Source organism: Pseudorca crassidens, chromosome 12 (assembly GCF_039906515.1).
Source record: "Pseudorca crassidens isolate mPseCra1 chromosome 12, mPseCra1.hap1, whole genome shotgun sequence".
NCBI classification, from domain to species: Eukaryota; Metazoa; Chordata; class Mammalia; order Artiodactyla; family Delphinidae; genus Pseudorca; species Pseudorca crassidens.
Window position 1 is genome coordinate 54319973 of NC_090307.1, and position 13634 is coordinate 54333606.

The 13634-nt window shown below is 42.3% G+C and overlaps 1 protein-coding gene and 1 long non-coding RNA gene across 9 annotated transcripts in view; one reads left to right on the forward strand and one right to left on the reverse strand.

Annotated features, from left to right (window-relative positions):
- THOC1 (THO complex subunit 1) overlaps nucleotides 1-1915 on the reverse strand; it is a 41101-nt gene extending 39186 nt beyond the window's left edge. The window contains exon 1 of the mRNA XM_067699560.1: nucleotides 1816-1915. Coding sequence (XP_067555661.1) covers nucleotides 1816-1869 — 54 coding nt within the window. The 5' untranslated portion in view covers nucleotides 1870-1915. The remainder of the gene's footprint in view (nucleotides 1-1815) is intronic.
- The window catches only part of LOC137203431 (uncharacterized), a 73551-nt gene continuing 61360 nt past the window's right edge, over nucleotides 1444-13634 (forward strand). For 6 of the 8 annotated variants that reach the window (XR_010933112.1, XR_010933107.1, XR_010933105.1 and 3 more), the window contains exon 1: nucleotides 2006-2071. This is a non-coding gene — a long non-coding RNA (uncharacterized lncRNA). Of the gene's footprint in view, nucleotides 1646-2005; nucleotides 2072-13634 lie in introns of those variants that run through there. The other 2 variants (XR_010933110.1, XR_010933109.1) reach the window with 2 other exon arrangements.

Genomic DNA, 13634 nt, shown 5'->3' on the forward strand with positions numbered 1-13634 from the left:
TCAATAGTATGTCTAACTAAAAAATGTTTATACCTGGGAAAAATTACCTATGAGTCATTCTATCAGTAATTCTTATTCAAATGCCACTTACTGATATAGACTCATCACTTTAAGTCTTGCAAGAGCTCCCCAGCTAGACTTTCTTATTCCAGGTTTTCCCTCCTCCTTTCTTTTTAAATATCCCATTCATGAGAGTATCCTGCTTTTAAAAAACAAAATCTCTAAGTGGCTCCTTATTTCGTAGCTTCCTCTAAACGTCCTTGATAATGTTATCCCACTCAAGCTATGCAACCTCATTTCCCAGTACCCCCTAACACATACTCTCCACTAGGGTCTAGCCATTTTCCCATCATTTTCTATCAAGCTCACTCTAGTGTATTCATTCCCATTATTCCTCCCACGTGCTCACGCAAATTCTATCCATTCTTCAAGACCCATCAAAAGTCCTACCTCGGAAAAAAAAAAAAAAAGTCCTACCTCGTCTAGGTAGCTTGCACAGCACAGCCCCTGACACCAAGTAAACACTGATTGTCTTAAAGTAGTAAACCTGCTGGTTGTCTTAAAGCAGTCATAATTGAAAGACAAAAATATTGCCAAGTCATTCATTCTGTGAAAATTCACATACACTTGGAAAATCAATGTTACCTCACAGGAGTTACATTTATACTGGAAAAGTCCATTCCTGACTCTGCCTGTGAATAGGCTGTGTAATCTTGGGCATACCCCCTTACCTCTGTGCTTCATTTTCCTCACGAGTTAAATATGAGGGTTGTTACTACCATCAGCAGCAGTGGCATCACCTGAGAACTTGTTAGAACTGCAGAATCTCAGACCCCATTCCAGACCTACTGAACCAGAATCTACATTTAACAAGATCTCCAGGAGATCTCACCTCATGCTCAAGCTTGAGAAGCACTGGGCTAGATGAGCTCCCATTAAATGGTCCCCTCCAGGACCAATATTGGATATTCCTAAGTTACTCCTGGCAGAATTTCAGAGCACTAGGGAAAAATACAGTCAAACAATTTAGTGATGGGCAACATAAAAAGAATACTGGGTCTTAAGTCAGAGAAAACAGTAAAGTAAATCATTTAACTTTTGGAGTTAGAGTTAAACTTAACTCAGTTTTTATCTCATCTACCAGGGATAATAAAACAGCCTCCTTACAGTGCTATTCTAAGAGTTAAACAAGCTAACAAGAAAACACTCTGTAAAGTGTTTCCCAAATGCTTAAACTACTGTTCCCCAATGTGTAAGAATAAAATGACAGCTGACAACCCTTTCCAAGCTTACCTGTTTGTCCTGTCCCACTTAGGACCTTCCTCATCGATCTCTTACGAATGAGATACGGAGGATTAAAGGGTGGTGAATAAGCGGCCAGAACAACCACCTGGCAGCTTAGGAGGCGGGGCGGGAGCCAAATCTCTGGGCTAAAGTCAGTCCCGCCCTCCCCCTTCAGCAGCCCCCTTCCAGTTCTGGAGACACCTGACCAGCTGAGAGAGCACTGCAGAGGAGCTGGACCCGTACAGAGGTAGTCTGCGGATGACCCCTCCACGCAGGGCGCAGACACGCCCAGAACGCGGGGTCCTGGGACCAGCCGGCGGGAAGGTGGAGGCGTACCGCAGAGGACGCGCGGAAGAGACAGGTAATGCGCCTTTGCCACTTCCCAGCCCACGACGAGGCCGGGAGCCCGTCGCCGCGGCGCACACGCCTCTGTCCCCGCTTTACCCCAGAGCAAAATTCGAGTAATTTCAGGGAGAGGAGGGCAAAAAATAGCGCTGAGCCAGGGCCGCACCCACCCCCCCTTCCGCTCACCGTAAACCGCGTCCGCGCTTCGGGCAAAGTGAAGAGCGGCGGCGTAGGAGACATCTTCTCGGCCGCGCGTGCCCGCCACCGCGCCGCGGCGCCCGCCGATGACGTCAGGGCGGGAGCGAAGAGATTGCCGGCTCGGTGCGCGGCTAGAGCGGCCTGTGAGCGCAGGGGCGGGCCCGGTGGGGGGTGGGAGCGTCTGTGGTGACCGAGGACGGGCTGGCGCTGGGAGCCGGAGTCAGCCGCTCAAAGCCCGATTCGGGTTCGTGGGTAACCCTTGGGGTGATGGTAGATGTGTGGCCTTGTCCTGTAAGCGCTGCGGGTTGCAGGCCGGGACGCGCACTTTGGCGGTGGTTTTCCTGTTTTGGGGAAGGCTGGTGAAAGGCGGCTGGTTACGGCTCAATGGGCCGCGAGGGAAGGTAACCGCCGCCGGAGAATCCAAGGCAGGTGGGTTATCCGGGAAAGCTCCAGGCTGGGGAAGTGTCGGCAGTGGCCGTGCACCGCCGGACCAAAGTCCTTTTCGAGGAGTGGTCCCAGCTCCGGATTTGCGTTTCTGCCCTACAGTTCATGGGCCCTGTAGCTCAGGAGCAGCCTCCTCTTCTGAGTAATAGAAATAATGCTTATATCCTTGGGCTGTGGAGGAGCGTCAGTGAAGTCATGAATGCGCGTGTGGCTTGTATAGCAATGCAAGTATTATCATGAATGTTTGGGGATTCGTTAACTTTGCTGGCACATAGAGGGCTATACTGAAAGAGGAAGATCTTGGAGGAACGCAGTACTCGGCGCTGATTGGATAGCGCGTGGCGCCGGGTCAAGGGTTGGAGGCACCAGCTGCAAAACCTTGCAGTTTCCTACCTTGGCCAATGAGAAGCCAAGTGGCAGTAACTTTTCAGTTGGAATTATGCACTGGTCAGAAGCACTGACCCAAACACTTTCTACCAGCTCTTATTCACCTCCATGTGTACCTAAATGAAGAAAGCTAGACGCGCTTTACCTTTTTCCCTTCGTTGATATCCAGCGAGAATACAGGACACTAACAAAAAGACAGCTTTGCATAATCTTGGCCCTAAGTGGGAATTGTGAACAGTGCTGGCTACCTGGAGCGTTGAAGGCTTTTTAGAATCAACAGAATCATTCAGGTTTGATTGTGCAACGTAAATTTCCAAATTGCCAAAATAAACAGGTTTTAACTGATTTGATAGGTAGCTGATGTATTAGGATTATTATTATACTATAGATGATTATTAACTGTGTGGAGCACAACTAAGACCCAAGAGGTAAATAAAATTATTTTTTACAAAATCCAAACAGAAGAAGAGCTTGAGTTTATTGAATCATCCATCAAAGTCTAGTGACTTAGAATTGTGTTTATTCACACATTTGCTGGGCACTTTATACACAGTGGACAGTATTTGTTGAATGAGTAATAAATATATGGACATATGATTGAATGAACAAAATAATATAGCTTAATTGCTGTTTTGAGGAGCTCAGGTCGACATAAATGAAACAACTGCAGTGTACAATTTTGATCATGAGTAATTTGCATCATAGCTGCTGTAAGAGATCAAAGGAGAGAGGGACCATATGAGGTGGTCAAGGAGCCTTTGTGGAAAAGAGAGAATATGAGCTGGGCCCTGAAGGATTCCAATAGACAGGTCAGAGTGTGAAGGGGTGAATAGGAAAGACATTCCAAAGGGTGAAGAAGGTGTGAGCAGAGGTGTGGAAAGAAGAAAGCACAGTGAAAGGTAGTTGTTGACTTTGACTTAAACTTTGGATTCTGAATAGAAATAGAGTTGAAAAACTGGGTTGGAACCAGATCGTATTCGTGTTTCAGGCCAAAGAATGTTACTGGTTTAAAAATGGCATTTGCGGTTCCTCCCAAGTTATAGCCAGCAGTATATTTTGTGGGAAGGAGAGAAATGAGCTGTTGTTGCTAATGAGTGAACAAACGCCAGATAAACAGTAGGGAAAAAAAGCAGCAAACTTCAGGGGATAATGGGGAGTTACTGTTTAATGTGTACAGATTTCAGATTGGGACGATGAAAAGTTCAGGAGATGGATATGGGTGGCGTTTGCACAGCACTGTAAGTGTACTTAATGACACTGAATTGTACACTTAAAAATGGTTAAAATGCTAAATTTTATTTATACTTTACCACAATTAGGAAAAAATCTATGTAAAAACAGCAGTCTGATGCTAGATAACTTAAAAAGGGCAAAAACGTCACAGCCATCAGTATGATCTTGAGATCTCGAGGTGAAGTGATATTCAGTAAGGCAAGGAAGTAGGTGATGCATTTAAAAAAGTTGTGCATCAAAACTCACTACGATAGAAATGTGTTAGCATTTAGATCATGTTAATAAATGCCTTATAATTCCCAAAGCACTTAACGTGTAGTAAGACATTTGATCTTTTAAATGATATTTTGAGATGAGTAACAGCGATTATGCTCACTTTACACATGAGGAAGCAAACTCAAAGAGTTAGGGTTCTTGATAGAGGTAACTGGCAACATGAGACTACCCATGGGTTTTGATTTCAATTTTTTAGCTCTACACTGTCATACTGTCATAATAGTCAAGTTTTATTGAGTACCTCCTATGAGCCAGACACTTTTCTTGTATTATTCCTACTCCTTACAACAACATTGTACATAGTTATACACATCAGTGAGGAAGCAGGTTCATCTGTCCTAGGTCACATGGCTAGAGGAAGCTAGGTTTGGGATTTGAACCCCTAGCTGTAATCCCAAAGCCTATATTTTTCTCGAGTCTTAACTTATGAATCCTTATGAGGCCATGGGCCTAGTTAATGGCTCATAAATTATTTCCTTATAATTAGATAAGGGTGAGGATCATATTGTCACTCCTAACATAAGTGTTTAAAGAAGTATGTAATAATAACATTCCAAGGGCAGACATCCAATAGCATGTAAATTCCTCACTTACGTTTATTGAGCACCTCTCCCTCCTTCTATGCTAGTGAGGTAAGATGGACCAGGGAATGCCTCTCTGTTAGGAAACACCTCCATGGGAAATTCTAGGATGGATGGTTTGGATGGATTCTAAGCATTCACATCTTTATTCCTCTTCTTTTCCTTGGTATGTCTCATTTGGATTCAGGTTATCATTGGTGTGGTGAGATCTAGGAGAAGAGGACCAGGGAGGCAGCTTAGTCTGCTTTCGTTCTGGTCTTTATCCTCTAGCCCAGGCCAAGGAAACTTTGTTCCATGCTCACAAGTCAGCCGTGTTAGCATGTTGGATTGCGGCCTTTGCCGGTTTGGGTTCTGGGCCCTAGCCCTCTTTCCCTTCCTCTCCCTAGGTAATTTAAGTGGATTGAAAGAATTATATTGACAGGGAACTGATGTTTGAGAGGCAAAGTTGAGCAAAAAGAATGAGACTCCTGCATTGGGAGAGGAATGTCGCTGAGAAGAAGAATGGGAGAAGTTTGGCACTTCGTGTGTATTTTGGGAGTTAGATTTTTGTGGAAAAAGAGAAATTGCGTGAAAACTGTGTGGGTGCTGTCTTTTTTATAGGGTGGTGGCAATTTTCAAGCATTTTATATTGTAAATATTGTGCTATTCATTCAATATGTATTTATTGAGTGCCTACTATTTGCTAAGCACAAGAACAATATTATTGGACTATATATGCAGTATTGTTATTTTATTGTAATACTGTATATATCATTATCTAGTATATGTTGTGAAATCCTGTTTGGTGAGCTTGATTGGACCACATAGATGAACATAATTTAAGGTTAGAAATTGAATAGTGGGTGATTCTTACCCTGGTGAGCCCAGCTTCCCTGAAAGGTTAGGCAGAGATTTTGACTGAAATTGACCCATCACTTGGCTTGTATCCCTTTCCTATCCTGTTTCTCTCCCTTACTGGTTTCTCCTGAGAGCACCTTAATCATTTATTCACAAATTTTCCCCTCGGGGTTTGCTTCTGCAAGTCCTGAGTGTGTTAGTTTGGGTCTACCATGAAGCAGATGCCAACATTTTATTAGATGTGCAAGAGATTTATTAGGGAGGGAGCAAGAACCAGGAGCAGGCAGTGAGAGCTTGCAGACCACAGTGCAGGGCTGACACCTGTGCAAAGAGAGAGGGAGGGAAGAAGTGAAGTGCAGCTCCAGGAAAGGCTTGACTTTGCCAGTGGGGAGATGTCAGGCCAAACTTCTTGTAGGAAGGGTCTGGCAGTTTGCCCGAATGGACCTGCCCTGGTTACCTCTGCCATGCTCAGTCATTTACTTAGAGCCACCCTCAGAAAGCCTGGCCTCAGTGCAGGTGTGGTGGACCCAGCAGGCAGCAGTGAGGCTGTCAGTCAATTATATTTCCCACAGCAAATGGTCTGAGGGGAGCATTTTCATGGCCACCACACTCTCCTAAGTTTTTGATATAATATTTTCTTCATTTGTTTATTCTCAACTAATATATATATTAGTTGTGTGTGTGTGTGTGTATGTATATATGGATGAACCTGGCACTTTGAACAAAACAGAAGAGTTAACTGTCCTCATGGAGTTTTTATTCTATGGGAGAAAAGATTTTTTTAAAAGTAAAGAAAAACATAAAAGAATTTCACTGTGAGAAATGCTATGAAGGAAACAGTAGCGTATATTGAGTGCCCTTGTGTGCTTGAATTCTTAGTGCTTTACATGTATGAACTATTTAGCCTTCCCAGCAACCTTGTGAGGTAGGTACTCTTTATTATTCCCGGTTTACAGAAGAACCTGAGGTGAAGAGTGCTTAAGTAACGTAGCCCCAAGGTCCCTCAAAACCAAAGGAATGAGAGACTGAGGCAGGGGATGCTCCAGCAGTATTTAACTTTTGAGTTGCCAGAAAAGACCTCTCTGAAGAAATGATATTTAAGCTAAAGCTTAAAGAATGGAAAGGAATGAGCTGTATATTTGTGAGGGTGGGATTTGGCAGAGGAAGGCAAGAAAGACATTCATATGACTGGTGATTTTTCCTTCTGTATGTTTACAAATGTTTATAAATGAAGGTCAAGATTGTTCAGTCCTAATCACTGTTGCAGGGGTGCTCAGCACGTTTCCCACTCCTCGCTTGCCATTCCCACCACCTTTGCCCCATTCTTGTAACAGATGAACAGTTGTGGGCATAGGACCAGGCCTGGCCAGCCGTAAGTCTTTGAAATTTTTCTTCTGCAGCTGGACAATATGGCTGTCGTACTAGTGAGAGTTTCTCTTTCATAAAACAATAGAAACCTGCTCTGGTTAGTATTTTGAAAAGTAAGTTATTGGGAGGGTATCGGGAAGCTCATATTAGTAAAAGGCTGGAGATAAAGCTTGGGCAGGCCTCAGTGGAAGCAAGACATAGCTTCAGTCTTAAGATGCCCCACCAACACCATTTCTATGGCTTGGCTCTGCTCCTGGATTCGGCAACCCCTGGGCACTTGTCACCGCGTCACTGAACATTGACCACCACACCATGCCACTGCAGCTGTCCTGCATCATCTCCAGCTCTCAGACCTTTGCACGTCTTCCTCGAGATTCAAGTTCATGGCTGACAGTATCTGATTGGCTATACTCAGGTCTCATGCTTGTGCTCTAGCTTCCAGGGAACAGGAAGAGTTATACCTGTCCCTCCTCACCTTCAGCTTCTGTAGTGAGCTGCAGAGCCCTATTTTGGGATTTCCCTTCAACTGGAAAGAGTATTTGGATGCTGAACAGCAAGTAGGATAATATCCATTAGTGATGCTGGCTGCCCAGCCCGATTCTCTGTTACCACAGGAGCCATGGTGAATATTGAGCTAATGCTGCCGTCTTCCTTAAAACTTGGAGAAAGCCCATATTCAGAAAGAGAAAATGAGGCCAACACACAGACACAGAGCTAACAGATGGACTGTAGGAAATGAAAAGAGAAGGGGAGGATCTAATGTACAGCTCAGTGACTATAGTTAATACTGTATTTTACAGTTGACATTTGCTAAGAGAACAGATCTTAGGTGTTCTCATCAATCACAAAAAAGGTAACTAGGTGAGGTGATAGGTATGTTAATTAGCTTGATTGTGGTAATCATTTATCAAAACCATGTTGTACACCTTAAAATACACAACTTTTATTTGTCAATTATACCTCAATAACACTGGAAAAAATTAAAACTTGCCCTACTAGATATATGCTTATTAGAATCATAACAAGATGCCATACTAATGGTTAAGGGAAAGAAAAATTGACTAATGAAAGAAAATAAGGAGCCCCCAAACAGACCCACACATATGAAGAAATTTTATCTATGTTTCATTGTATCACATTTGAAGACATTGTGACTAAGAGTCAAGAAGAAAATGGGAGATTATATGATAAATCATTCTAGGACAATTGGTTATCCACACATGGGGAAAAAAAAAGATCCCTCATATCACACAAAAAAATTTCAGATGGATTAATGACACAGTCTGAAATACAAAATTAAATTATTTAAAGCATATCCAATTACCATGGAGTAGGGAGGGATATCTCAAACAAAATACAAAAAGCATAAAACATAAAGGAAAAATGGACAATTTTGTCTACATTAAAATTAACTTCAGCTCATTAAGAAGACAAGATAGTAAAAATGGAAAGATGGGCTTAAGAGTGGTGGAAGATATTTGCGACTCTTATAACCAGTGATTAGTGTCTAGAATATATTAAAAACTTTTACAAATCAATAAAAAGGCAAACAAGTTAAAAACGGCAAAAGACATAAACAGTAAATTCATACAGAAGAGGAAATATGAAAAGATGCTTAGCTCCCTGAGTAATCAGGGAAATGCATAAAACAATACTGAGATATTGTTTTCTCATCTGTGAGATTGGCATGAGTTTAAAAGCCTGATGTGGGATTCCCCTGGCGGTCCAGTGGTTAAGACACCGTGCTTCCACTGCAGGGGGCACGGGTTCGATCCCTGGTCGGGGAACTAAGATCCCTCATGCCGTGCTGCGCGGCCAAAAAAATAGAAAAAAAAAAAAAAGCCTGAGGCATGTTCGTGAGGAGGTGGGGCCCGCTAATGGAAATGTAATCTGGTACAGCCATTTTGGAAGAGAATTTGGCATTTATAAGGTTGAAGGTGTAATACCCTTCAATCCAACAATTCTCTAGGTATAAACACAAGAGGATTTCTTACATTGATAAGATGTATACAAAGAGACATGTACACAAATGCTTATTTTGGTACTGTTGGTAGCGCCAACAGTGGAAGCACCAAGTCAATCAATGAATTGGTGAATAAATATTAAAATATTCATTTGCTGAGTGTAAGGCAGAGAAAATGAAAGAGCTAGATGTATTTGTTTCAGTGTGAATAAATCTCTTTGGTTGGAGTGATCATGTTTGACTTTTATAATTTTCAATAGGGATGTAATAAGCAAAATGAGAAAGTCTTTGGAGGAAAGAGAGAAAGTTCTGGGACTGCCAAGGGAAAAGCATTTTGTGGGTGAAGTTGTTTTTTCCATTAAAATAGGATCATTTAGGGCTTCCCTGGTGGCGCAGTGGTTGAGAGTCCACCTGCCGATGCAGGGGACACGGGTTCGTGCCCCGGTCCCGGAAGATCCCGCATGCCGCGGAGCCATGAACCATGAGCCGTGAGCCATGGCCTCTGGGACTTCGCGTCCGGAGCCTGTGCTCCACAACGGGAGAGGCCACAATAGTGAGAGGCCCGCATAATGCAAAAAAAATAAATAAATAAAATAGGATCATTTAACTTTGCCTTTCCTATCCATAACGCAAATTATCTTAAATTCCATTGGAATGATACCTTCTTTAAAGTAACTTTAAAGAAGTAGTTTAGTAAGTAACTTACTAAAGTTTCTTACCAGGAGAGGTCAGCATTTGCATGGAAATATCTCCTCTAAAGTAGAAAGACGAAGAGACAGAAAAGTGAACTTTTTCTATTTAGATGTGTTCCTATCTGAAGTGGATTCTGGTAGTACTGACCTTAACGGCCTTAGTCAATGCCAATTGTAAGTAAGTTATTACTACAGAAAATGGTATATACTTATAGTGCTGTGTTAGAATACTTCCTTAGTTCTGAGCAGCTCAGCAGGTCCATCCACATTACAGAAGTCAGGAAGGCTCAGCTGGACTTTGGGGTTTTTTTCTTTCAAGGAACTCCTCTAATGGCTGTTTATGTCAGTTTAAAAAACAAGTGATACAGACCTACACCAGGGGGAATTACTAAGTTATGACTATTTCATGAGGTTTTGTGACCTTCACTCTAGCATGTGCTATTTTTATTCATAGCTCTTAGAGGAAAACAAAGCACTTTGCCCTCAGGGCTAGAAGAGGCCTTTGCCACTTGGTTCTGGTTAGACTTTCCACTAAAATGTTTTTTTGCCCGACTCTAGCTTCCTTTCTCCCACTTCGTAAATGGAAAGTCGTGAAAAGGTTCCTGTTTTGATGTCAGCACCAGACCCACACTAAATCGTCAGTGGTTGATGGCAATGAATCATAGAGGGGGTGTCTAAGATAGCATTTTTGTTCAAACATCTCTCCCACAGTGATTAGCACACTGCCTTGTACTTGAATATCTGCCTTAATGAAAATAGAAATTTGATCAATCCATTCCTTCAGTGGCTCCAAATAGCTTTCAAGACCTAGTTAAATGAGCTCCACATTCAAAGGTATTCATAGCATGGCCCTGCCCAATCCATCAGCCTTATATATTGATATATTCCTATTCATAATAAGTTACTGTATGCTAAGCACACATCGTATGCCATCATTGTCTTTTATACTTTATATACATGATCTCATTGATTCCTTACTTTTTGAGATATTGTATGCAAACGAGGAAAACAAGACTCAGAATTTAAAAAAATTCTTTACACGACTAGGATTTGGACTTGAGTGTTTTTGATTCTAAAGTCATAATTATATATTGCATTTCTCTTGTCTCGTTTCGTAACCACATACTCTGCAGTCAGACTGAACTACTCTCAGTTCTTTTTATGTCTAATAACTTTCGCGTACATTTCTGCTTCTTCCAGAATGCCTTTCTTCCCTGCTCTAACTAGTCGAATCCTTCTTGTTTAAAGCTCAGCTTAGTCATCACTGCTGTGGTTGACCCTCCCCGATCTATTCAACTGTGTTCAGGGCCCCTGCTCTGAGGACAGAGTAGTTTTTCTTAGCATACATGAGGGAGTACGGCAGAGGATTTGGGAGTTAACTGCTGATGTTACTCTGGAAGAACCATTGCTCTGGTTCTTCAGAAAAGAACGTGTGGAAATCCACTTGTAGCTTGCACCCCAGCAAGGAAATGTGTTCAAAATAAGGGAGCAAAATAAGTCCATCTCCTTTGACCCCGAGATATAATTACCAGGAGAGGGAGAGTACTGATTGAGCAGTAACTGAAGTTTCAAGAAGGAGCTCCCAAGGTGGAGTTGCAGGGCTAAGAGAATAGAAAAAGATATTACTCGGGTGAACAAATCAAATGGGCAGCTGTGTTTAAAGACTAGACCTGAAATGAACTCTGAGCCTTTGCAAATACAGGAACCAAAAGGGCCTTGAAAGTGAGGGAAAACAACTCCTACCCAAACTACAGGGAGGACTTGTGTGCTCAGAATGGGCAAATCAGGAGGAAGCAACACTCCTTTCTTAAAATTCTTTCCATAAGGTAGCTAATGGCTATTTTGAGCATGCTACCTGGGAACAGAAACTTTGAGGGATTATATCTCCAGCATGCCTTTTCATTTCTTTCTCAAATATTGGGAGCTAGATTTTCACTTAGATTTGTACCATGAGCATTGCCTTTCTTATTTCGCAATGGCTTCTTCCTCTTTTTTTTTTTTTTCTTAAATGTGCATCTTGTACAGTTTTCTAGTTGCTGAGACTCTGGAAATTTCCTGGCAAATTATGGTTCCATTTTCTTGAGAGCAAGGAATTCTTTAAAGATATGGCCTTATTAGTTTCCCATTTCAAGTAATTTATTTTTATCACTCATCTTGAAAAAGTATTATGAGAAAAGGAAGGGAATTAGTATTTACTGAGGATATGCTAAGTGCCAGACAACTCTTTCACATGCATTATCATAACCCCGCTCCCCCAGGGTTTCCCAAATTTAAATGAAGAATAGACCTCTTTTTAAAAAGGAAAACATTTCCACAGACCCCTTGTAATGATTAAAGTTATTTTATGTTTCTTAAGTGAACAAACATAAAACTAAATACAGTTCATGTATATGGCATTTATGTAACTACAGGACTAAAAGCAAATATACAAATTAAATAGAAACAAAACTTCAAATGACATAAATAATAGATAATGTAATTTTGTTAAAATAAAATTGAGGCTTGCAATATAAATACAATATTGATTCTCATAGTGCAGTTTTTTTTCACTTCGGCATTTCTGTCTGCTGTGTGATGATTCCATTTCACATTACCGCTTAACTCTTTGAACTACTGTGAAAATCTGAGATTTTTACAGCACATCGTGATATGATTTAACCTTTGCTTGACCCAAATGATTATTTCATTATGAAATCCACCTCTGTTCTTGTTTCATTACAATAAAAAATCAATCATGACAATAAAAATAGAACTATGTCCACTCCTCGAGGGTGGGCCTGCCTTTTTCACTGGTGTATTCTTGGTGTCTAGAACAGTGCCTGTCACATAGTAGGTGCTCAATAAATGTTTATTGGATGGAAGAGTTAATGAACAAAAAACACTTGAGGCCAATACATTATTACCTGTAAGGGCAGTTTCTGAGATCTTATGGTGATAATAGATTGTTCGATGGTCGTCCAGATGGTTCACAGTGTGCTTATATTGCTGAGATAATATTTTGAGGCATTATTTGTTGATTTCTCTCTGTGCTTTCCCTCTCCAGCCCTTCCCTTTCTTCCTGTCCTGACTGTTCCAGCAGGTACTTGGATTCTATGCCAAGGACCTCATGGGAGGGGTCTGGCGGGTCGGAGAAGCGAACTGTCTGTAAGCTTTCTTGGTTTGTGTTCCCTAAGCCTCCAGGTGACAGAGCCCCTTTTGGGTCTACTTTTCCTCAGTGTGCTGCTTATCCTCCATCCGTACCCTCAGATCCACTCTCCACTCTTCTCCAGCCTGATCTGTGCCCTTGGAGGCTGCTCGTTATGAATTGTATCACTGATCCCTCTCGTCTTTTGGCTTCTGCTTGGATTTGGCCAGTGGGAGGCACTGACATGATACTGAGGGACGCATCTCAGTGGCTACTTGTTTGGACATAAGTCCTTGCTCCCGCACAGGCCCCCATGATTTGGTGTTTGGGGCTCTGTGAAAAGTCACAGAGTTGAGACAAAGCCCTGGAGATGTGGGGTGAGGGGAGCAAGGAGACCTGAAGTTAAGTTGTTTGTCCTCCTGGTGGAATGGTAGACTCAGAGTTAGAAATTAAGTTTAATTATAGAGAATTAAGTAATATATTTTTCCCTGCTTAAATTTGCAGATTGAGATTCATACCCCCCATGGTATTTTTTTTAAAGGTTATCATTACAGTGGGAACTCCAAACTTAAAAATTGTCCCATTGAACTCAATGGACCCCATCCAGGAATCCAGTTTGAAATACACTACACTATGTCATACTGACCTTTGGGTTACAAAATTCTAAAAGCTGGTTTCCGTGTGCATGAACAAAAATTGTGATTAAAAGCTACACTCTGGGGGCTTCCCTGGTGGCACAGTGGTTGAGAGTCCGCCTGCCGATGCAGGGGACACGGGTTCGTGCTCCGGTCCGGGAAGATCCCACATGCCGCGGAGCGGCTGGACCCGTGAGCCATGGCCGCTGAGCCTGCGCGTCCGGAGCCTGTGCTCCGCAACGGGAGAGGCCACAACAGTGAGAGGCC